Below are 26018 nucleotides of genomic sequence, written 5' to 3'. Positions count from 1 at the left end.
GATGTGATTTATTAATATTAATAATATTAATAATAATTATTAATAATATTAATATAAATAATAATATTATTATTAATAATAATTATTAATATTCAAGCATTTCCATAGCTTTGCAAGTGAGCTGATTTATAAATGTGAAAATTTAAGAACTTTAAGACAGAATTATGAATTTCATACAGTATTTTGTTCGTTAAATAATATATGTTAGTGTCACAATGCGATTTGTTTTGCTATATTAGAAAGTTGTCATTTGAAACGGATAATTATAAGCTTCCATATCATTTGATATATTTATGATGATGGCCGATTGAAAGAGTGATGACACATCATCATAAAGAAGTCAAAAAAGAATTCAGGTTGGCTAAAAAGGTAGAATATAAAGAAAGTTAAATAGGTAAAAATGTTGATGGCGGGCGCGACTGATCGTAGGAGGAGATCATACCTTGTCCGCCTGAGTAACTGTCCGTCCGTATGAATGCAGCGCTGTCGTAAGCCACATAAGCTAGATATTTGAAACTTGAAATGTATATGTCTATACGCAATACGCAATGGGAGCTTATCAATTGTTTTTCCCTAACTCATCCCATTTCTTTATTATCGATACAAATCGATAACTTGGCTTCGTCTCTTAAGCATAGCTTGAAGACTTCAGCTTTACGAATACATATATTTTGTATATTGTAGAGTTATCCCTAGAGACTCTTGCTTTGGCAAATACATACACGGGAATGTACATGCTAGGTTCAGACTATGAGGTAAATTAGGCATCGCATTTCGGGGTGTGTTCAGGGTATCTTCTAGTCGGTCAGCACCACTGTTTATGTAGAAAAATGTTTTTATATTTGATCATATATAAGTGCTTTTTTGGTGTCTTATCGATCCAACTGGATTCGTGTACCAAACGGGCTTACAAATGTCAAATTTTATTGTTGCTTTCGGCAGTTGGAACTGACGTAATACGACGATGACGAGGACTATGACGCTGACCAACTAAATTTGGGATGCCACAGGTGGTAGGCGCCAACATGGTTGCATAGGTTGTCTGTCTGCGTGGTTGTGTATCTGTGTGAGTCCTTATGTCTATGCGCTTGTGTGTGTGAGACTTGCCGCCATAAACAAATTGACGTCCAAGCTCTGGGCCGCTCATCATTCTTAGCGTCGCTTGGAGTGGGAGTGCAGAGGAAGTGTTATCTGCTCGCACTCAGTTGCCAGTTGGCTGTTAGCTGTTGGCAGTGTCCCACACTGCCAGCTTATTATCAAAAGTCAGTCAATACCGCGACGCAGACACCCACACACGAAGAGTCGGAGAAAACAGCTTCATTTTGACCTGCTGCCCTAATAGGCGTTCGCGCACACGAGTGGGTGGCTCAGCTTTTGGGGTGGCTTTTTGGGCTGGAGTTTCGCTTGCTGTGTGCTGCTGCTGAATTGGCGCTGAGCAAACAACTTCTTTATCGCCACGATACACGCCACAGTCAGATAATTGCGCCAGCAAGAGGTCGCCTTGCTGAGTGAGCCTGGCATCAGGAACAGCAAGGGGAAAAGGAATAGCAAGGGCTGAGTGTCATACATTGTTATTTAAAATAAAAATTAATAATTCAATTATGCATCACCATTTGCAGTACTGACCATGTGGTCTATCTCAGTCACTATCTTCCTCCCTCACTCACTCTCTCTCTCTCTTATGCCTTATGAATCGGTCTGGTCACAGCTGTAGGTTTGTTTGTATGCCAGCCAAATTGCCGTGATTTCATTCAATTTGTCGCAGCAGCGGCAGCAACAAATGTTGCCACTTGCTGCCCAAATTGTTTTCGTTTGGGAGAGATTGACGCCCACCCCCGCGCAGCTTGTGCAAAATGCGCAAATAAAAAAGCAAAAAGAAGAAACAGGAGAAACAGAAAAGTATTCTGTCCAACACCCACTGGGGCACGTCTCCTGCCCCGCCCACATAAGCCCAGACACCCACAGGGCCACACGCCAACACGCCCACATGCCCACACGCCCAATCCGGCCACATCGGCAACGTCGGCAACGTCAGCTGCCGCACTGTGTGCCAATGCCCAATTGTTGTTTGTATGAGAAAATCTCGCCTAATGGCGTTTTACATTATTTGCCGCCTGATGCCGACGTCGACGACGCTGCTACAGCCAACTGCTACCAAGTGGCAATGCTGGAGCTGTAGCTGTAGCTGTTTCTGGAGACACAAGCGGAGACGGAGACGGAGACGTAGTCAATGTAGACGCAGACGGAATCGCAGAGCCTTATAGCCGCTGTAGCAGCCAGTTGTAGCAGCCGTTGGCAGTTACGTACCACGTCGATTTGTGCCGCCAAACCTTGTGGTTAGGGTGCTTCGGTTGGCGCTTGTGGCAAGTTCTGTGCAACTGGCCAAGCAGCCGTAAGATGAATGGCCACTTATTGCAATAGCTGCCTCTGCACAAGTTCCGATGGTCAACTCTGATAGCCATTGTTGTGGTATTGAAATGTAAGAGCAAATGCAGGCAAATTTAGATTGATCGACAGATAACTAGATAGTTATATAAAGTTGAGTGTGGCTGTGGGATGGAGCATCACAACTTTATAATTTAGAAGTTCATTTGGAGCTGTTTCTTCTCCTTTCAAATAGAATTTCTGCTTCTGAAGAATTATATGGATAGTATATCGGCATAGATTGCTCTTGATTGCTTACCTTTTGGGAAATACCAGTGAAGTCTATATATATTACACTATTATATAATATTAATATAAGTATATTATATTATCATATAAATATTTAATTATTATACTATATAAAAATCAATTATCTTATTCGCAGCTGACGACTAAGAAGCCAAATCTAAACAGTTAAGTAAACAGGTTCGTTTGGATTGCTTAGCTAGGAATTATTCTTAGAGGATTGTAGCAAACACAACAACACAATAGATCAATACCCTATGCCCACACCCTCTTCTGGCTTGGTCCATTCCTGATTGTAAGCGCGTTCCCATGTCGCACATAATCCAACGCAGCTGTGAAAGAAGACGAACCCAAATCCCCTATACCAAAAGCGAAATCGCCTTTAATTTGCTCGCTCATTTCGAGGCTCAGCTTGTGCGCTGCGCTACGGGCTTACCACAGGCGAAGGGGTGTGGGTGTGGTGGGGGTTGTTTGGCTCTATGGTTTATGTGTTGTGTGTGTGTGGATCTAAGCATTTGACATGGTGTGAACACGCGCATAAGGGGCCATTTCAATGGCTTTCAAATGCACGACAACTGGCATGGGGTTAGGGAACTTTTTCATCTGACTCTCGCGTGATTGTGTGTGTGTGTGTATGGGTGGGTGTGGGTGTGGGTGTGGGTGTGTGTGCACAATTGGTTGGCAATTTATTTAAATATCGGCACGCAGTTGGAAACGCAATGACAACTGGAATTTTATGCCAAGTGAAACACATTTCAGTGAAAATAAAACGAAACAACAGCAGCAGCAGCCGCAGCAGCCGCAACAACAACAACAACAACAACAGGAACAACGAGAGCTGAGAAATTTCGGCTGACGAGCAAGCTGCCAAAAAGGAATTTTTCAGCTGCCGCCGGCAATGGCAGCGCGACAACGGCGAAGAAGGGAGGCTGCGACAGCAACAGCAGCTGATGTTAATAGCCCAGCGGGGCCAAATGCCGGCTGCTGCCAGGCGAAGCGAAAGAGAAGAAGAAGTGCAGACTGCGACGATGTCTGGGCAGGCAGTTGTTGCTGTTGCTGCTGCTGTTGTTGCTGCTGCTGCTGCTGTTGTTGCTGTTGTTCCCGCGCATGGCCCTGTGATAAGCCAAATGGCATAGGGTTGGGGTTGATGTTAGCAGCTGAACAGCTGTTTCTGACGCGAACGCAACTGCGCCGACGCCTTGCAAACTGCAGGCGAACCCAGCCGAGCCAACATCACGAAGACATGAAACGAACGACCAAACCGAAACATGTGTCGGACTACCTGAGCCAGTTGAGACTCAAACGGCGCTCACAAACAAATTCAACTTTCAACTGAGCGGACGTCACGCAGTAGAAATAACAGCAACAGCAACAGCAACAGCAGCAGCCGCAGCCGCAGCACAGCAGCGTCAGCGTCAGCACCGCAGCGTTTCTCTCAGTTTTCGTCTTTTGTGAATTTATTCGGGACTCGGCATTCCATAGCCGCCATTCCCAGCGCGTTGGCTTCAGTCGTTTGACATTGGCCCGACATGCCGGTACAAGCGTCGCATCTACGTCTTCGGTCCCGTCAGCAATTGTTGTTGCTCGCGTCGCGTCGTCAACAACAGCAATAATAAAAATGGAAAACAAATAAATATCTGAAATATGTGCAAGTAAATTTATTGAGGCGGCACACGAGTTGTTCCACATTGGTTGATAGTCAATTACGCCCCGTTGCAGGCAAGGCGCGCGCGATTTTTAGTGGGTGTCAACGGCGAAAGTATCTCAAAGATACACAAACAATGCAGCAAATCGCTTGAGTGCAGCACAACAATATCCAAATAAACCAAAGCCTCGAAGCCACACTCCAGCAAAAACTAAGCAAAATACAAGAACATTCAACATTTAGCAGCCAAAATGGTAAGTCAATGAGCCACATGCAAAGTATCTGAAAGATGCCCATCTGTTTTATGTGTGCTTGTGCTCCCTGCTACCTACCCGAGCGCAACACATGTTGATTGCCCATGCCGCGATAAGGCCAGCTGTCCCAGGCAATACTCCCTCGATATATATATATATATACATATATCTGGAATCTGGGCAGCTGTGCGGACCGCTCTTTAAAAATATCTCAAATACGACGCATCTGTTTTTTATTTGCGCAAATATTTGGTCCAAAGACAAAGCTACAAAGTTGGCAATACAAATTTGCCAGCATATATCTGTCTATCTGTCTGTCTGTGCATGTGGGTGTGTGTCTATGTCAAGTGCGCCACATTTTTGCATTGCCACATAAAGAAAGTGCTCAGCAACGAATTCGATTTGTCAGCTTCACGTGCGAAATTATAAATTACGAGTATTCCCCCGGCTTTTTCCCGCTTGCTGTTACGTGGTGTGCATGTGTGTGTATGAGTGTGTGTGTGAGCATAGTGGAATTGTATAGTATAGACCAATGTGGCTGGCAATGACTTTAGCCGCCGTCTGTTTCTGAGAGCCTTGGGCTGGGCATCGGAAAATCTTAACTGCAAATAATTGCAGCTGACTTCCGTTCCAACGGCCGCCTTTTACGCTATGTCAAAGCCAGCATCAAACAACTTTTCTAAGCCACAAATTTTCCAATGAAGAATGTCAACAACAGCACAATTTAATAATCATTTGCATTTCACATAACATAACTAAAAAGTATGCGTTGCAGACCAAAGGGCAATCAATTGAATCAATCAAAATGGGCCCCTCCTTATTTCGATAATTTTGTAGACTTCTATTCGAGGCAATGTGTCGAAAAAGTCTTATAAGTTATTAATGAAATTTTTGTACAAAAAAAGAAATTATATCATAAATTATCTTCATGTCAAATGGTATATATAAACATTTTCTGCCTTATAGAGATAAGAATGAAGAACAGATTAATTTTTAAGTAGGTTTTCAATACATGTTATAGACATTAATGAAGCCTGAAACCTGAACTTTAACAAAAAAAAGATAAGTATATATATATATATATATATATATAGATAGCTAAATAAACAATCAGATAGATAAATAACCAATTTATTATAAAACTTATCTCTTTTGATTCACTATAATACTTTTCCTATAAAGTGCAAATTTAACATTAGAAACAATATAACTTGACAGAGCTCCACCGTCTTGCCTTTTCAATCAATTTAGAGGCTTTTTCTTTTAAATGTATATAATTGTTAGAGCTCTTGACTTCAAACGCAAAACAGCTTCACAATCTGAAACGTATATTAAAAAGTCAATAAATATTATATTTCGGAGCAAATAAAAGAGAGTTTATGTTTATTATTATTGACTATTTTTGTTTAACAATTTAGTTTATGCATCCGTTAAGTTGTTAAATTGAAGTTAAGTAAATAATTTAAGCTCGCACGTGCCAAAGATCTGACAGAAAAGGCGACACATTGCAGCTGGCCGAATATTTACGTTCAGTGTAAGAGCGGCTTCAGCTCACAGCTGGGACTGCTTGATGAACAGCTGCTGTTACTGCCGGCCTGCCTGCCTGCCTGACTGCCTGCCTACTGCATGAGTCAGTGGCAACTCACCTGGCTGCCTCGCCGCGTCCCGGCCTGGCCTTGACTAGGCGGCAGCTGTTGCAGAGCGCCTTCCAAATGATCTGCACTTGTGCGGAAGTATGTGTGCTAGTGTGTGTGTGCCAGTGTGTGTGGTAAGGTGTGCGAGCGAGAGAGCGTGGCGCGTCGCTGAGGCAGCTGCATCTTTGTCGTTTTGCCCTGAATCGTCTGCCCGGTTGATGGCGGTCATTGAGACAACGACACCTGTATAAACATTTTAACAGCTTGAGTTTTGCTCCACTTACCCTGAGACTGGGTAAAGTAACTGTTGCATAAGGCTTGATTATTGACAGAATATGACAAAAAATGTATCTGATTCGAAATGATTCCTATACATAATCCGATTGAAACCAAATTCGAATGTTGAATCGAATAATGTCCCGAGATAAGCCTCAAGTTTATATAAGAATTTATATAAAATCAAATCCTTAATATATCTGTATGCATATCTGACTTGGATAAAAATGATTATATTATAATTAATAATAATTATATATAAATAAATTACATCGTTCCAAGTAACAAGATGTTAGTAGCTGAGAAGAATTGGGCTAGTTCCTTTTCCCTTCTCAGAATTAGTTGACTTAATACGAAGTTAGAGTATTTGCTGACCGACTCAGCATAGACTGCTAATTATTTGTTCAGCTTGCAGATCTATAAACAATATATACAGTAGGGCTGTGTAACAAAAGTATGCTAATAAATTAAGCTCCGATGAAATGCTTACAATGAGCCCTGGCTGGCGGGGCTGCGTCAATTAGCGGACGTGATGAGGTTTGTTGTGCCAGCAGAGCCTCTCGAGTAGAGGTCCTAATCAAGGCTAGGAGCTTTAGCTGTGCAATTTTCATATTGAATTACGCAGTTGATGGGCAGTTCGTTAGTTGGCTGGACTGGCAAATTGGCCTATTGACGAGCTGATTAGAGCCCAAAGACAAGCGCAGTGAGTGCACTTTCCATTGACAGCGCACTGAAAAGGCCAAAGTGATTAAGGTAATAGGCCAGCCGAGTGAAATGCACCTGACAAGCACAGCTGTTACTGCTGCTGCCCTGGCTGCTGCTTTACCGTGGGCCGCACATGTGGCATGTGCGCTCCGCAACAACCAGACGGAAAACAAAACAAACTTCAAAAAATCCCTACCCAGCCATCCATCAAGCCCTCAATCAATCATTAGCACTGTAAACTGTATTCAGCCACCAAACCACCAAGCACCACCCTGCGCGCCAAAAAGGAAATAAAGTTGTCGGCGGCGTCGGTGGCGGCGGTGGCGGTGGTGGCGGCAACGGCAGCATTTTCACACCTTGGCAATTAGGCGACACGCCCCGGCTGGCGCCCATGTGGCTGCCTAGGCGACATTGACTAATGAGACGCCATTTTGTTTGCCGGCTAAGCAGCTGAGACTACACGACAAATGACAATGGCGACCGGAAATAAGTCAATTTACTTATTAGCACAGCAAAGGCAACAGCAACAGCAGCAATATCAGCAACATAATTTAATCTATATGTTTAAGTTGCCTAAAGCACAAGACCAAACAAAGCCACAGCACAACAGCTAACACCCACACAGCGAGTGTATGTGTTCTGCACATAGCATTCGCGTAATCGAAACAGTCAAAAACAAATATCTCGGCATAGAACCTTTTTGTATTTCTCGGCCTGAGTCTCGACCCGACTTCTAGCCACTTGCCTTTGCCTTTGCTTTGCGTTACCCAGGCCGCATAGAAAATGGAAATTGTATTGCTTAAACATGCGTGGAAATCACCTTATATGTTTAAAGGCAGACGGACATGACTGCAGTCGAGATCAGTCGATGATATTTGAATATATGGACAGACTCATAGACAGAAAGCAATCATGCAGACAGATATATATTTGTAATATGACAATCTAAATTATAAATTCTCATACCCAAGTAGTATTAACATTTTCTTATCGATAAGAATCGCCAATACCAGATGATCTATTCAGGTGTCTGTGATGAATACACAGATAAAACAATCTAAGATATCTGATCTATCCTACCAAAATTATAAAACAAGCTTACATCTTTAGATGGCATTACTACATTCTGAGTGTGTGTTGAGCTCTGTGTTGCAGCTCTGCGTATGTTGCAGGGTATATCCTAGTCAGGCACTCTCGACTAAATCAGACTTTTTTCATTTTTGTTCCTGCTTTGTTGTTGCAGCTTATTAAAAAGATGCCACAAAAATGCTTTTGGGCCTGAAATTACTTTGTGATAAGTAAAGGAACCACACGAAACCACTATTCTTATACTAGCAATCACCTAGAATGCAGAACTGTAGTGTTATATAAGCTGCACATTATAGGAGCTGTGTCTTATAGTGAGAGAGAGTCTAAGACATTTTTCTTTATTTTAATGGGAACTTTTCGTGGAACAAATAGTGAATGTATTGTCCAGATGGAGAGGGTAATTTATTTTCATTTTTTTCCAATCAAAAACGACCGTTTGTTTGGGCTACAATGTGGCTCGATTCAATTTATAGATCGCTTAATTTATTGGAACTTTTCATCTACTTATATATATATATGATTCAAATAAAGATATAACCATTCTGTACAAAACCAAATACAAATACTCTTAAATATCATATTAATATATTTATATTATATTATATTATATTATATTATATTATATTATATTATAAGGTCGAACGTATTATTCAAGCTGTTGCTTTAAATACAATAGAATAGAATGTCCTTACTGTTATCTATTTACTTGCAGCTGTTCGAAGCACTTGCTAATCGGAGCACGACGCAGAAGGCGCAAGAGAAGATGTTGCAGCTGTGGAATGCGTCATGTTGTCCATTTGCTGTCATTCTTTCAACAGATGCAAAGAGTGCCACACTAAGTGCACATTTCATTCATCTTCTTCATAATGTTGCTGCCAGTTTCAACATACTCTTCATTGAGCTGCCCCATTCCCCCAGCCGACCACGCCTCTCGACTAGCTGGCAACCCTTTAGCCTCGACGGTCGCCTCTTATGTTTTAAACATTCTCTAAATAGTAAGAGCAAAAAAAGCGGAAAATAAAACCTACAAAAGGAAAATGCCGGAACTAACGGCATGTCCAGCGCAGATACACCATCGTTGGCACTATACCCCTCTCTAACCAAACGCTTTGCCTTTGCCTTTGCCTTTGCCTTTTCCTCTGCTATTCGCTGGCAAGCGCCCAAATTGTCTGCTTGGTTTCGCTGCTGCTGCTGCTGCTGCTGCTGGTCGCTTTGGGCCAAAAACATTTGAATTGAATTTGCAGCAGCAACTGGCTCAATTTCCAGACACAGCGCTGACCTTGTCACACATACACACATACTCTTTAGGCTGAAGGGGCGTCGGCCAACAACGTCGACGACAACGACAACGACAACGGCAACGGCAACGGCAACGGCAACGGCAACGTCGCAGCTGCCGCAATATTTCTTGCGCCAGATGAAACGCAGATGATGCTAGGCAACGAGGCAGCGAGGCAACGGACAGCGGACAGTGTTCAAGGGAGCAACAGCAGCAGCCACAGCAATAGCAGCAATAGCAGCAACTGAAAAACTGCGCCCGCCAAGTGGCAACAGCTGTCAGTTTAAGTATAGCTGCCTCTCTCCTTCTCCTTTTTCTCGTTCTCTCCAGCTCGCAGCCCCTCGCTCGTCTGCTGCGTCTTGTTACTTGTCATGGCACAGTTGTTTGAGCTGCAGCTCAAGTGCCGGCAACAGATTTTTGCTGTTACTGCCTCAAGTTGTTGCCGCTGTTGCTGGCATCGCAGCAACATGCATCGATTTTTGCATGTGCCCCGAATAAAGAAACAAGAATTGGGCTTTGGCATATGTATATATATATTTATATATACATATATATATTTATATATATGGATATAAGATGGCATAGCATTTCACAGGTGCTCCAACAGCTGCAGTGCCTGCTGTCAGTCACAATTTTTAATTGAAAACAGCAGCAGCAATAGCACCGCAGCAACTGTCGTCCACAGCCCTAGCCACGACATCAACTGCAGCAGCGTCAAAGGCACGTGCCAACATGTGTTGTGCCTTGCTTCATGGCCCACCCTCCCTGCCGGCATGCCGCATGAGTGCTACAGACAACTTGGCTGCACAGGCAATCAACAGCAGCAACAACAACGGCTGGAAGTAGCGGCACGTGCTGCGTGCAGCGCTTTAACTGAAAACGCTTTTCCAATCAGACAAGCACAACAACAAGAACAGTTGGAAAAATCTTCAATTGGCAGCAACGGGGTCTCGTCTCGTTTGAAAATTGCATTTGCACCAACTGCAACAGCAACAGCAACATTAACAACAGCATGAGCAACAGCTGCAGCTGCATAATTGAATTGGTGGCAACATGTGGCAAGAGTCGTATGGTACGGCTGCCAAATGTTCTCGCTGCAGCTGCAACCGACTCGGCTCACAGACTCGCCGACTAGCCGATTCTCTGACTGGCTAGTTAATGGCCAGGCGGGACATAAAACAGTTCATATCGGAAATAAAACAGACCATAAAGCCGATTAAGCGCGACACTCGCTCAACTGTTTTTCCTGCTGCTGCTGCTGCTGCTTTTTTGTTGCTGTTGCTGTTGCTGTTGCTGTTGTTGGTCGCTCTGACACGCCATTATCTTATTATGCCTGACACACACACAGAAAATGCCAGAGGGAAGCGAAGTAAGCAGCAGAAACACACACGTGCGGTGACTAGTGCAGAATTGTTGCTGCTGTTGTTGTTGCTGTTGCTGTTGCTGTTGCTGCTGGTGCTGTTGCTGTTGATGCTGCTGCTGTTGTTGCTGTTGTTTCTGGATGTATGTTTGTCTGATGTGTAATTTAAAATTACACCGATGCTGCGGCACGTTGCAGTCACACACACTTACGGCCACTGAAGCAGCTATTTTCGAGGGTAGCTTCACAAGTTTGTACCATATACCGAATAACTCCCATTAATGTGCTCATATAATATAATGTATAACATAATATAATAATGTATATTGGATTATTATGAAACGAGATTACGCTTTCCAATGAAATAATTAAATAATAGTTTCTTAAGTTGTGTTTTGCATTTTAAATATAATTTTAGACGCCTCTTTATAGTCTGATATTATAGACAATGATTCGAATGATTCCTATGACATTAATTAAAATTGGTGTCTATAAACTCAAGGGGGTTGGTTGATGTTCATGGCAAATATCTAATAAAAAATTAATTTTTACAATTTAATACTATTGCTCGATGCAATTATGCTCGCTAACTTTTCATTCGACACATTTCGATCACAGTTGAAGCTTCATGTGTAATGAAGCAGCTGACGCAGCAAGTTGCAAAAAACTTTTTACTGTGAAGCACAAACACACACACAGCCATCGAAATACGTGCGAGTGTGCGAGAGTATTGCACGTCCTTTGTCTGAATGTGTTTGATGCCATTGCTGTTGCTGTTGCTGTTGCTGTTGCTGTTGCACAGGTGTCGTCGCCAGTAATCTCTTTCAGGCGCGTTGGTGGCGGACGCCACTTGTGCATAATGACGCTTTCCGCAGAGCCAAATACAAAGCTGGACTGTGTGTGTGTGTGTGTGTGTGCGAACTGGACTCGTCCACGTGGTCGTCATTGACACACACACGGGTAGCATGTACGTGAACTGGCAGCTTACAGCTAAAGCACATGCAGCTGTGCTGTGATTTCAAACCAACGAGTCCCAGGACAACGAGGGGCAGCGCCAGGACGCAGTCCCAGAGCCAGAACCACAGCCAGACCCAGACCCAGACCCAAGCCCAGACCCAAGCCCAGATTCCATCCCCCAGCTACGACGCCCAACTCGTAGGCATCAACCCTTCTCGGCTGTGGCTGTTATTGTTGTTGTTGTCGTTGCTGTTTTTGTTGCTGTTGTTATTACAGTTGGCGAGCATTTTCGTTAAATCTGCGAGAGCAACTGCTGCTGCTGAAGCTACTACTGCTACTGTTCTTGTTTCTATGTGTTGTTGTTCTTGGCAAAAAGGATAAAAGTGTATAGTGCCTTGCTGTCCAGCCACATGGATATGCTGGCCTTTTTTATATGAATTAAATGAATGTCGTTGAATTTTTTATGATTTGTGTTGCGCCTAATTGAAAATTATGTGCGAGCTGTTGCTGCTGCTGCTGTTGCTGCTGCTGTTGCTTTTAATTTGTCATTGCTTTGGCAAACGGCTTGCCTAATAGTTGCCACGCCCCGCACACGTCCAGTGGCCCGAAAACGGCTTCGCCTTGCAGCCGTTTAAATAATTACTTTTTCTTTTAGCAATTTCGCCAGCAGCCGGTTGCCATCGCCAGTGCCAGCGCCAGTGCCAGCGCCAGCAGCTGGCTGCCTGTCCCAGTCTTTGCTCCAGCCCCGTGCCCCACACTGTGCAAGTTTTGTGGCAAAAGTTCTGCGGGCGACATTTTCCATTTTGCTCAAACTGAAGCTCAAGCTCAGGCGCTTTGAAGTGCCTGGGACCCAAACGTAGGTGTGTGTGTGTGTGTGTGTGTGTGTGGAGGGGTTGGGGTAACAACACAAGTTGAAGCTTTGGTCGCCTGATGGCGCCGACAGGCGACAGCTGCTTGAGAGACGACGACGATGACGACACGGCTGCTGCTGACATTTGATTCATTCGTCATAGCCTGGTCCTATGCTTTGCCAGCAGCTGCAGACAGCCAGCCAGCCGAGCTATTAAATGAGTCAGCCCACTTCCATATCCACCTCAGACCGCCCCCTCGCTACGCCCACTTACCTGGCGCACACTCAAAACACTTGTTGTTGCCGACTGTCACGCATGTTTCGTTTTGTTAGTTTCGGCATGCCTCGTCTCGCCTCGCCTCGCTCACTGGCCAAACAGTTGACAAGTGTTATAGACGCCATATGCCGGCTGAATCTGTCATTAGTCCTCCATCGCCGCCCTCCTCCATCCTTCCCTCTCTCCAAGTTGCCCCTCTTTTGTCGGCACTTTGGCAAGCGGCAGCTGCGTGTCAAGTGTTTGTTTTTAATAGAATTTCATTTGCAGCATTTTTAATAATTTGCCTGATGCGAAACAGCTGTCCGCCAGCTTGTGCTCTCTCTGTCTCCCTCCCGCGCGCTTTCTCTCTCGCTCAGAGAGATCTATCTGTAATAACCCCTGCTAGTGTAAATATTGCCAAGTACGACGATTGACTTTAAACATTGCCCCAAAAAAAAAACGAACAAATATTTTTTGTACACCTCAGAGTGAATTGGCGCTTGGTTGGAGACAAGGGGCGGGGCTCGCGTAGATTGATCGAAAACATGAATGAAAATTAGCAGATTTTTTCTGAAATGTTTTTTTTCTTGTTTTTGTGTTTTTTTTTCTCTCGTTTCTTTTACGCTTTTGTTTATGCAGCCGACAAGCTGCACAAACTCCCACAGCTCGCCCAGGTATTTACATATTTTAGTGATAAAAATCAACAAATTCTCTCATGCTCAACCGACATGGGGCGAGCAATGGGCAACCGGACATGAAAACGAACAAGTGCGTGCCAAAAAGGGGTCCATATGGTGGGCGCTCCACACTAAACTGGGCCACAGCGGGAGCGAGGGGTGTGGTTGCTTGAATGGACGGTAAGTTCCGGCCGTATGTTCGTGCTGTCTGCATGTTGCAAGCGGGCAATTGTCTAAAAATTGTGTGTGTTTGTTTGTGCTTGGTGCATTACATTATCGAACGGTCAATACTAAAGTGCTTCAAAAGGTGTTTCTATCAAGAGAATTAAGTTTTGTTTAATTTGTCGAATTTCAAGACTTTTGCTTACGGGTTTCATACAATGCCTAGACTCCTTAACTGTTCCACTGCTTATCTTTCCCATCTTATTTTTTAAGACTGCTGGGACAATTTTGATAAACTTGAATATATTTTTAGTTTGTATTTACTTAAAAAGAGAACCCAATTCCATATATCTTCGATTCTTTTAGTTCTTTTTTTTGTAATTCTTAAATCAGTATATTTATGTCATGATATGAATTTCAAGTTCTTACTCTCTACGATTTTTTAAACTTATTTTTATATTTATCCACGAATTATATTAGTTTTGTGCAATGTTTGGTCTATGAGATTCTCTGTATATTAAAGAAAATGATAGATCTATGACCATAAGGAGCGTGGATCTGACTGTATATAGTATTTTGTAGAAATCTGTTTTATGTTGAGCACTGTTCGTGGTCGAAACTTGAAATTTGGAATAAAAATTTATCAGAATCTACGCACGTAGAGGCGTGGCAAGATTCAACAGTCTAAAAACTTAAAGAAATTATGGAGCTACTGTTGAACTCCCCTTTCGATGCATCAAGAAATGATATGCCCTATAACGCCCTAAGCTCTATAACGCCTTGGAGGTGTGTCCAATCGTGTCCAATTATGCAGTAGTAGTAGTACCCGACTGCACATTCTTACAGGCTACTAGGAACCATGCAACCATTTATATTTAAATGCAGCAATTTGTAAGATAAATTGCGAATATTGCTCAATTAGTCAGGCATAAACAATTGCAAGCCATTCAAATATGCCTTCGCTATCAACAATATTCGCTGTGAAATTTCTTTGTGTGAGCTTCTGATAGGTCCCAACTTGGATTTGATTTAAGGGCTTTATTCTGTTGTGTATATCTGTGTATATTGCTTCACATTCTGAATTAATTCTAACTCGAACATTACCAATTCCAATAGTTGGCTGCAAATTGCTTATTGGGGCTTGCCAAATAATTTTGTATGCGCTGGAAATAGCCCAGTTGCAGCTGCCCCTAATGAGACTCGCTCCCAGGCCCAAGCGTATACACTCACACACACATACACACACACATTGACGCACATATACATGCTGACAATACTCTAGCAACTGTCAGGGCCTAACAAGGACCTTGGGTTTGGTGAGCCCAATTTGCATGTCAGAGAACAATTTAATCAAATTGAAATCAAATAATTTGAAATCATAATGTGAGAACTTTGTCACTTGATGTTTTCGTAGGCACATGGGAACCTGTACAGGTTTCGCTTGTTTATAATTACAAACTGTGGAGCTTTTTATTGTGGTTGTTGTTGCTGTTGGGGGCAACAGCAACGTCAGAATGCTTAAGTTTATTAACTAATTTGCGACTATTTCCAGATGGCGCTCGATGGTAAAGCGATAATTAAGGAGGAGATCACCGAGAAGGACGCCTACGACGCGGCGGCAGCGGCAGCGGCAGCAGCAGCAGCAGCGGCAGCGGTATCAGTGGCTACATCAACAGCTGCCTCATCCGCGTCATCGTCAGCGTCCTCTTCAGCAGCAGCGGCGGCGGCGGCGGCAGCCAACACATCAGCAACTGCGGCTGCAATTAGTCGACGGTTTAAAGGTGAGTGGCTTGTGGACTACATATGTGCGAGCTGAGGGGGAGGCAAGTGCGTATGTGAATGTATGTGTGGGAATGGCAGACATTAAGGCGTTTAATTGGGACTTGTGAGTTGGGATTGGGAGCACAAGTGCAGCCAAGCGACAGCCCCGACGATTGATGGTGTGAATCGCAGCAGCTGTGTGTATGCGTGGGTGTGTGAACATGGGCATGGGTGTGAATGTCGGGGCTAAGCAAAACAAAAACAACAAACCGAAATTTGTCGGCAGCTAGAGTTCTACAGCAGTGCGGGCAACCACTTTTGAACCAGAGCTAACTAAATGTTCAAATCACGTTTGCATGTTGCAGTCGGGCGCAACCAACTTCGTAATACTCGCTTACGTCACAGCAAAGCAATTAAATACTTTCGGAATCCATATCTGATGAATGGTTCTGCAATCCCATTTTCTAGCTATATCTTTTTCACGTTTACCACGCTTCAAAGGTGAGTGGGCTCTGTGTTGGTAAATAACTAGAGCGAGAGAATTTGAATTTTTACATTACACAAAACCAATGTACTCTCTTCACTTCGTGAGCAAGCATTAGTAGTTTGGTTCATACTGTCCTATACGTCAATAAATAATATAATTGAATTTATTTTCAATAGTATTTCTTATGATATGCGTTTCTTATGAATAAATTATATGACATTTTCAGCTCGCTCAACATGTTTTTGTTGTGTGTTCCCTAGTATCGTGTAGTCGTAGTGAACTATACCAAATCGGGGTTGCTATTGAGTTTAGGTTTACTAAAGATCGATCTAATAAATCACGAACTAAACACTAGGATTGTGTAGTTAGTCGTCTTAGAATTATTTCGTCTTGCTTTAAGATTAGCATTGATATCGAACATATAAAGATAATAATACAACAATTAAGAAAGCTCTAGTCGGGAGAGCCCGACTAGAAGATACCTCGAGCCCAATACGATCGTTCTTTTTTATATATACTTCATAGTTTATATTGAGCATTACCTTATACAAATTATCGAAATATTCGAGCACTTTCACACTCAATTGGCATGTTAGCCATTGAGAAAAAGCCAGTAAAGAAGCAATCCCGTATTAATAATAATAACTGCTTTTCGATCGGTTACAATAAAACAAAAATAGTTATAGATTGTTTGAAACCAATCTGATGTACGCACGATGGAGATGGACCTACAAAATTAAAGAGTCTCTATACGGACAAATACGCTGGGCTGAATTGAATATATATACTTTATGGGTCAGCCACGCCTAATCCTGCCTGGGTTCAGGGAAAAAGAAATTTATTGTGGCATCATTTATTGAATTTTGTTAATCTGATTGGGCAGGAGATACCTTTGATTGTATATATATAAGATATACCGATATATATAATATCATATGTTTATTCTTTTGAATTAAAAACTTTCATTTTGACTGATCAAAGCTGTGTCTTCATTCAATATCAATTCAAATCGAAAGTTTTCGCTATTTTCATGAAATATATTTCATTATATTCATAAATAAATAAATGAATGTTATTCACTGATATTTTTGAGCGCTTGGCAACAGCCTTCAAGTGCATCAACTCATTTGGCCGTTTGGTTGCTATGGACCGCAGCGGGCAGTGAAATGTTGTGGGTGTTTTTGGGTACGATGCTGGATAGCCAGAGGGTTTTTGCCATTTTCATCATTTTTTGCTTCTTGGACATTAGTCCAAAAAATAACAGCCGCTGTTGGCGTTCCCAGCAGAAACAGCAACAACAGCCTGCATATAGGCAAAAAGTAAAGCCCGCTTTTAGGGGCTGATGAATTGTGTGCTTTCCTTTGATTGCTGCTGCTGTTGCTGCTGCTGCTGTCGTTTTAGTTGTTGTGGCTGTGCGTACCTGCGTCACTTGGTGCGCCAATTCCCAGGCCAATACGGCGAACGTGCGCATGTATGTGTGCTCTGCATTTAAGGCGCTTAAATTCTATGAAACCCTGCTCTCTAATTAGCATTCAAAACTGAAGCTCTTCAAAAAAGTTTTGTTTAACAAATGTTTGCTGTGTTGCAGAGACGCCCACAACAGCAACAGGGGCAGCAGCAGCAACTTCATTATTGCCTGCTGCCGCCTGCTGATGATGATGATAATCACAAACAGCGCATGATGAATATTTGCCAAAATGATTGTTTTCCCAAATGACTATGCCAGCAACAGCAACAGCAACAGCAACAACAGCAACAGCAACAGCAACAGCAACAGCAACAACAGCAACAACAACACTAACTAAACTTGCCAACGTTTCGTTTTGTGCGCTCGACTGCAATCTATGGGACGCAGCTGTGCAAATTCTGTTGCCCGTACACATATACCAGCATACACGCACACTCACAAACACATACATAGACTAGCATTGGCCCACGCTGCGTATACGTAACCTTAAATCGATGGCTGCTGCTGCTCTTGAAACTCACTCATGATGCTGATGTTGCACCAGCCGTTGAGGCTCCCACAATGCCGCATTGCCACGCCCCAAAGCAACACACACACACACACACACAAACTGAAAATGGCCAACATTATGTTTTAGAAAATATATGAATTGTCAACACAAAATTTTCGTAAATAGTTTTTCGTGGCTGAAACATTTTTCGTGCCCAGTCACAGCTGGTCAGCTAACCGCCTCGTCCCCCATCCCCCATACCAAATGCCCATCCATTTGTCCCTTGGGGCACAACTTTGGGTCACTTGCGGTTTTGCGGCCCTAACAAACTTTTAAGCCTCAACCAACTGCAATATTTTACAATTGTACACAGCTAGTTAGATAGCTGTGAGATACTTCGACTCAGTTAGACAGATACATGGCCAGAGCGTGGGCGACACTTTCCTTTTATTTTTTGTTTATACTCTACTATTTTGCCTTGCTTTTTGCATAGCAGCCAATTACAGGGCCCGGCGGCGGCGGCGGCATCATGTGATCCATCATTGTCTATGTTTGGCGTTTGATAAGCCGCCGCCAAGTTAGCTGAGTGATGCCTCCCAACTCAGTATGGCTCTTTCCCTCTCTATCTACATCTGTATGTGTTTGTGTCCCTTCGATTGGCGTGCCTGAATGGCTGTGAAAACACAGCCAGTTGCAGCTGTATCCACAATCATTATCACAAAAGCAAACTACAGCAGCAGCCGCAGCAGCAGCGGCAGCAGCAGCAACAGCAGCAGCATTGACTGGCTGCCATGAACGTCGTCATCGTCATCGTCAACAGCAGCAGCCACAGCAGCAGCACTGGCAACATTTGCACTCACACCAGCCACCCACTCCCACTCCCACTCACACTCACACTTACACTCACATACACACACACATAAGCAATTTCCATTAGCTTGTACAAACAAAGTTTGTGTGTGTTTGGTCGCCAATGCGAAACAGGCGACAAAACATTTGCAAAATGAATAGCCATTTGAGAATTTACAATTAGAAATATCTCAGGTGAGTTGTATAGAGAGTCAGGTAGATCGTGAGATGAAGATATTGCATTGTGTCTAGCAGAATGTCTAACAATAAAGACGTTTCTTAAGAAATTAATTAATTATTTAATTAATTATGATTTTATGACATATATCAAATATTCCACAAATCGCATCAATAATAGATCAAATGCTATCAGTGCTTGACCATCGCTAAACGTCTTTAAACGGCTTTAATCACAGCTCAGTGTATTATAAAGCCGGGTTCGGCTAAAATTACTTTTCTAAAGATCATAAGACACTGTACTCTGACGAGCACAAGCACAACTTAAGGCTTGAGATTGGGTATCTACACTACGATATTTTTTTGCTGGGTTGCGAAAGCAAGTCAGGATAAGATTTTCAACTCTAGATACTGATGTAACCAATGATGCCAATTGCGCCCAGCAGGAAGGAATGCCTCAATTGCATAATGACATTATTATCCAGCTCACTTCATGAACAATATTATGACATCCAAGAAAGGACATTGAGGGGCATTTGAATCGAATCGAATTCGAATCATTAAATAAGGGACAATGACTCACTATTTGAGTGGATCAATCAAACAAGTTTCTAAATATTTGAAAATTACAAAATATATTTTAAAATATATTTTCCATTCTTCGTATCCCATTTTCAATTTAGAAGATATTCAATTAAAGCTCTTAAATAAATACTAAATTAACGATTATTTTTAATTTAACATATTTTGCAAAACCAAATTGAAACATTGCGAGTTATTACAGATATCTTCAAATATATCCATTAAATTTTCTTCCTTATTATAATATTCCATAGTTTTCCTTGTTTTGTTTTTCTATAAAAATTTACTTTTTATATAATTATAATTTTTCAATAATTATCATTGAACACTTTTAAAATAATTGATTGGTTTCCTTTATAGATATCTTTTGCGCATAATGATATTTGACATTGTGAACAGAAATATTATATTTTTTAGTTTTTTTCCAACATAATTTGATATTGAGCGAAATCATTTCCTTTTTATTTGTCGCCTGTAGCCGGCTGCTACACGCCCCATGCCCAAATCGCCCCGCGCTCTGTTTTGACATGAAGCCCGACCAACTCTGCGCTGCGGCTTTTTCGTTAAGCTTTTCAATTTTGAGCTACAGCCGAATACGAGGCTTTGGCAGCAGGATCAGGTCCAGGCACGTTGCACACAGTTGGGCAACATGCGGCCCCAGAAGCCCTGCCACTTCTATGCCTCATATTGCGAGTCAGCTTCCCTTGGCCTCCAATTAGTGCGTGGCACTTGATTTGCTTGCTTGGGTGGCTTATGGGCGCTTGTTGCATGGCAAATGGCACCCAAAAATGTTTGCTAATTTATTTCCCATGTTCAAACAAATTTGTTAATGCCAGTGCAGTGCCCCCCTAGCGATGGGACAGACAAGTGCTGTAGCATGTTTGCGGTCAACAGAAATATATACATATTTTGTGGCAGGGCTGATGTTGCAGCTTCCGAGCTTCCGAGCTGCCCAGCTTCCGAGCTCCAGCAGCGTCTACAACAGCTTCTAATGCATTTGTAATGCGCTTCGCCTGCACATCCTGTGTGTACTCTCTGTGTGTGTCTGAGTACGTGTGTGTGTGTGTGTGTGTGGGTGTCTTGTTTCTCTTCATTGTTTATTGTGAACTAACTAACGAGCTGGCTGCTTCCTTTTCCCTTTTAATCCAACAGCGAACAGCAGCAACAGCAGCAGCAACAGCAGCAGCAGCAACGGCGACAAGAGTTCCACCACCACCAACTCCTCCTCGGCCGGCAGCACCAGCAGCAGTAGCAGTAGCAAAGACATGACCATCACTGGCAGCAGCGCAGTCAGCAGTCAGCAGCTCACGCCTAACGGCACTCGCGAGCGGGAGCGGGAGCGTGACAGAGACCGTGAAAGGGAGCGCGAACGGGAGCGGGAAAGAGAGCGTGATCGTCTCTGTCGCACTCCTCCAGAGTCGCCGCCCGAGCTGGCGCGCAATCTGGCAGCTGCACCGCGCTCTCCCCAGTCACCACCTCAGCAGCTGCATCATCACCAGCGCCCACAGCGCAATGCGAGCGCCTCGCCCGTGGTCAACGGGGGCGCCAGTTCGGGCACATCACCCACGCCGGGCTCACAGCATGCAGCCTCTCTAGCCGCTGCTGCAGCCGCCGCAGCTGCAGCTGCTGCGCATGTGGAACAGGCGCGACTGCTCTCTAAGCTGCGCAAGTTCCTGGGCGCTCTGGTGCAGTTCTCACAGGAGCTCGGACAGCCGGAGGTGAGCGAGCGAGTGCGCGCCTTGGTGCTGTCGCTGTCCAGCAGTAACATATCACTGGAAGAGTTCCGGCTGGCCTTGCAGGAGGCCATCAATTTGCCGCTCCGGCCGTATGTGATGCCGCTCCTGAAGAACAGCGTGGCTCTGATGCAGCGCGAGATTCTGGCCCTGGCTCGCGCCACTAACCAGTCCGCGATGCAGTACGTGACCAGCAACGAGCAGGCTGTGATGGAGCTGACGCCACATGGCGTGGCCAGTGCCGAGTTTGCGGACATATTTGTGCAGCTGGAGGCGCCGGCGGCAGCCAATGGCAATGGTGGGGCACTGTTCAAGCGTCGCTCGTCGGACTCCATAATGGAGCACAGCGCACACAATGGTCTGCAGGAGTGGACCGAGTACATGCCCAATGCCGGCACACCCTATGCGCCGCCCAGCAAGCGCCTGGCCATGCACCCGGCAGCAGCTCATTCGGTACTCGCCTTCGACTACAGCGCTGCGACTACCGCCGGCGAGGTGGCTGTTGCCGCGGGCTTCATGCAGCGGGACGAGCGAGATCTGCGCCTAGCCGAGTCAGGCCAGGGGGCTGGCAGACATGCGCCGCCCCAGGTAGCACGTGGGGGCAATGCTCCTGCAGCGGGCGCACCTGGCGGCGAGGAGGAGTGGAAGAACATACACACCATGCTCAACTGCATCTCGGCTATGGTTGACAAGACCAAGCGGGCCATCACCATACTGCAACAGCGCGGTATAGAACCACAGCATGGCAGCAACAGCAGCCAAGACCTGACACCCGCCGCCATGGCCGAGCTGCGTCGTCAAACCGAGGAGAAGGTTGCCGAATTCAAGCGCAATGCTGAGGATGCAGTCACACAGGTAAGCGACCCAGGCATGGCCAACTCCCCAAACGGGATTAAAGATTGAGATTTATTTATTTTGTGGCAGGTCAAGCGACAAGCAGTCATCGAAATACAAAGAGCTGTAGTCGCGGCAGAGACGCGTGCTGCCGAGATCATGACTCAGGAGCGGCTGCGCATGGAAAAGTTCTTCATGGAGATGAGCCGACATTCCAGTGGAGACCGCGATCTGGACAACAAATCGCCGTCCATAACCAGCGCACAGAATGTAAGTGAAATGTTATCCAAGTCGAAGACCATCAGAAGCCAAATATACAGAATACCCCACTAACAAAATTAATTTCTGTGCTCAACCTAAATCATAAAAAGCAATATTAAAGGCCAAATATTCCGTCCAGGCTATCCTGCATACAATATATAATTTAATGTCTCACATTTATTTTCTGTATGACTAAAGGGGCAGGACAGCTAAAGAGAGGGCTTAGAGCTGTTAAGGGATCAATCATAACAATGTGATGGATCCAGTGGGTGATATCTTCTTAGGCGACAGGTGACGCTGCTATTAACAGGATATTGGCAAGGGAGCTGCCTGCTTAGTCGTTTCGTTTCGTAAGCCAAAAGACTCCGAGCTATGCGAGGATTTCCTTGATTGAATCGGACAGCGTTCCAAGCGCTCTATTTTGAAACATCTGTATAATGTTACAGCTAGAATAGCTGACAGTTCTCCAGCTTGGAGTCCCATATGTACACAAGGGTTTCATTATGGCCATTATGACAAGCCTTTCATTGAGTTCCCTCTGTTTGTCAAGCGAGGTCTCCAGGTTAGGTTTCTGTCAAACATCAGTCCCAAGTATTTCGCTGTCTCGTCTTCTTAACACAAAACTGGTTTGAGCAGATTTCCTTCATATTCCTTCTTACTAGCCAGGTCAGACTGCAGATGCACATAAATTAATAAAAAATCTTTTATTTATTCACTTTATTCACGAAATAAAATAATTTTCAAAATATTTCTTAATTGATTTCATGCACTCATTGCTAAAAACGTTTTTATTTCTCATAGGGCAGCAACTTGCAGCAGCAATGCTGGAACTGCGGTCGCAAGGCCACGGAAACCTGCTCCGGCTGCAACATGGCCCGCTACTGCAGCGCCTCTTGCCAGTACAGGGATTGGGATAGTCATCATCAGGTGAGTTCTCGCAGCAGTTTGATACCTCAAACAGCGTATTGATAATCCATCTCGGGTCGGTTTACAGGTGTGTGGTAACTCACGGGCCACCGAGCTGAGCGCCAAGCACTTGCATTCGGCCAGCGCCAGCGGCATGCGCAGCGCCATGGCCACCCGATCCCCACCCACACCGACAGCAGCAGCAGCGGCGGCTGCGGCGGCAGCGGTACATCTACAGGCGGCTGCTGCCAGCGTGCGAGAGGCGGCTGTTGCTGGCAGCACAGCTGGAGGCTCTGTGGCTGGGGCTGCTGTCGCTGCTGGCACACCCAGTGCGCTGGTCCCCAACGGCCTGGGCTCCAAATGACGCATTCGCATGATGAAACCCAAGAAGAAATACTTGTGCTAGTCAAATTAACGATCGAGCTCGAATACGATATAATTATAGCCTACATATATAATTATGAGTTTAACTAACGAAAACCTTAACCAAAAACAAAAAGCAAATGGTAGTAGGAGGGGAAGTGGAAGTTGAAGAGGAAGAGAAGAAGACACTGTCAGCATTATCCAAATAGTTTTTAAATGCACACTTAAATATACTTCAAGTAAACGAGATAGATAACATATGTAATTTGCAACTTAACAATTTTTGCATTACATTCGAAACACAAGAGAAAAAATAAGAAAAAATAAAAATAAAATTTGTTAAATGTGTGTGACAGCATGATTTAATACAATTCTTATGGCTTGACGATTTTTTAAAAAAAAATTTAAGGCAGCTGAAGATGTTTAAAGTAGCCATCACGCTGAAAAGTCATCAATTCGTTGATTTCAAATTGCGTGAGCTCTTAAGAAATAGAAAGATATAAAAATAATACAAATATTTGCACCACATTGAAATTAATCCTTTTAAATATGCAAACTATATTAATGGCACCTCTTAAATAAAACTTCAATTCATTTAAGAAATCAAAGCTGTAAGTAGTACTTAGCACCCAACCCAAAAAGCAAGGCGAGGTTAAAGCAAACGCGAATACTTAAACTGAACATAGTTTTTATTATATTATATAATAAACATAATTAATATTATTACTATTACTGCTATCATGAATAATTTATTGATTATATATATCTGTGTGTATTTAAATTATTAATTAGTATTTATTGTATTTCTAAAAACATATTTAACTGTACTTTAAATATAAACAAGCAAATGAAAACCAAAAGCAAATGCAAAAACTGAAAACTAAAATCTAAACTAAATGTTACAACCCACAAAGAAAGGCTAAAAGGAAACCCAAGAAATAAAGTGTTTTAAACCAAAGACCGCTTTTCGATACGATTTGCTGCAAATCGAATCTGTTTCATTCCGATTCGAGGCGATTTCTCGAGCAGCCTAAAAGCAGGCAACAAAGCAGGCAAAACTGCATCAGCCATGAATTGCGCATTAGTGAATGTGAATGTGAATGTGAGTGTGAATGTGAGTGTGAGCGTGAGTGTGTGTGATACAAAACCACAAACTACTGTGATGAAATTTCAATTATCGTCACTCAGTTGCGCCAGCTGCGGGTGTGTCTGTGCGTCTGTGTGTTTGTGTGTTTGGCACACCTGCTGCTGTCGCATTGCATGCAAGCAAAAGCTCGTTAGTGCCTCGCTTCGCCTAGGGGCATGCACAGCATTTGTTGCACACAGACATGCTCTCACATATGCACATGGCTTGTGGCTCACACACACAGGCACACACACACACACAGACTCTGGATCAGCTTGCCTTAACTTTACTTTTGTCTGCAACTGCTGTGCTCTTTTTTGCAACCCTTCACTGGACGCCGAGTGGGAATTGGGTTTGAGTACGTGGCAAGCCCATGCTGATGATGATGATGATGATGGTGATGGTGATGATGATAATGGCATTTTGCTACCTGAGTGATTTTCTAAAGCCAGCTTCAGCCACAGAGCGACAGGCGGGCGCATATTCAAATAGCTGCACGTCCAGCTAACCAGCCAACCAGCCAACCAGCCAACCAGTCAACAGGCAACAGCTTCCTGGTGCTTGCTTCTGGCCAGCATATGCTAACGTTTTGTTTGTTGCTGACTGCAAAGCGCCCACATTGCCCGGTCCCCATTCTCCGTTCTCCGTTCTCCGTTCTCCATTCCCCATTCTCCTCCGCCTCTGCACATCTACTTACTGCCCATTCGTTAGCTTCTATTTAACATGCAGTTATCGTTTGTTATCGCCAGCAGGCACAGCTCAGCCAGCCACAGACATGGACATGTTGTCAACGGCAATAACAGCAGCTTCCCCTCTAAAGAAAACGGATTAAATACCCTGTGTTACAAGTAAGTGGTATATACCCATTTTAATTGCATCTAGAATTGAGTATAGAGGTTTCTTGACACCTTTACTTGATTGATGGTGTTTTGCTTTATACATACTATTTTTGGACATTATCTGTGTGATTATGTTATCTTGAGGTCTGTCCCTCTATAAGTCGCTCCACATGAGCAACAGTTTTTACTATATCTTTACTATAATATGTTTATTGTCTCTTTATTATAAAAGCTATAATCCCAACATTTGATGACTTGCTTACTGTGTGCCTATTATATTAACTTACCATTAAATATATGACAATTTGGGAAAAGCTATATTTTCCAG

General features: G+C 43.7%; 1 protein-coding gene across 2 annotated transcripts; it reads left to right on the top strand.

Annotated features, from left to right (window-relative positions):
• The first annotated feature begins 4115 nt into the window (after window positions 1-4115).
• Window positions 4116-24382, top strand: LOC111599688 (protein CBFA2T3). Of its 2 annotated transcripts, none has more exons than XM_023315393.2 (6): window positions 4116-4569; window positions 15367-15595; window positions 20781-22216; window positions 22286-22465; window positions 23258-23383; window positions 23451-24382. In XM_023315393.2, the coding sequence occupies exons 1-6, from the start codon at window positions 4567-4569 to the stop codon at window positions 23724-23726; spliced, it is 2250 nt and encodes a 749-aa protein (XP_023171161.2). In that variant the 5' UTR covers window positions 4116-4566; the 3' UTR covers window positions 23727-24382. The 2 variants fall into 2 exon arrangements, with proteins under 2 accessions (XP_023171161.2, XP_023171162.2); XM_023315394.2 differs by lacking the exon at window positions 4116-4569 and adding an exon at window positions 15275-15292.
• The last annotated feature ends 1636 nt before the right edge of the window (window positions 24383-26018 follow it).

This window comes from Drosophila hydei, unplaced genomic scaffold (genome assembly GCF_003285905.1).
Source record: "Drosophila hydei strain 15085-1641.00,03,60 unplaced genomic scaffold, DhydRS2 tig00000060-arrow-pilon, whole genome shotgun sequence".
Classification (NCBI taxonomy): Eukaryota; Metazoa; Arthropoda; class Insecta; order Diptera; family Drosophilidae; genus Drosophila; species Drosophila hydei.
The sequence above is the reverse complement of the archived record's forward strand: the minus strand, read 5'-3'. Positions and strand labels throughout refer to the sequence as shown.

Excerpts from the sequence above, each read along its gene's own strand:
- LOC111599688 (XM_023315393.2), top strand. Across the intron at positions 15,596-20,780 it reads AATTAGTCGACGGTTTAAAG|CGAACAGCAGCAACAGCAGC; the intron begins GTGAGTGGCTTG and ends TTAATCCAACAG. Across the intron at positions 22,217-22,285 it reads CTGAGGATGCAGTCACACAG|GTCAAGCGACAAGCAGTCAT; the intron begins GTAAGCGACCCA and ends ATTTTGTGGCAG.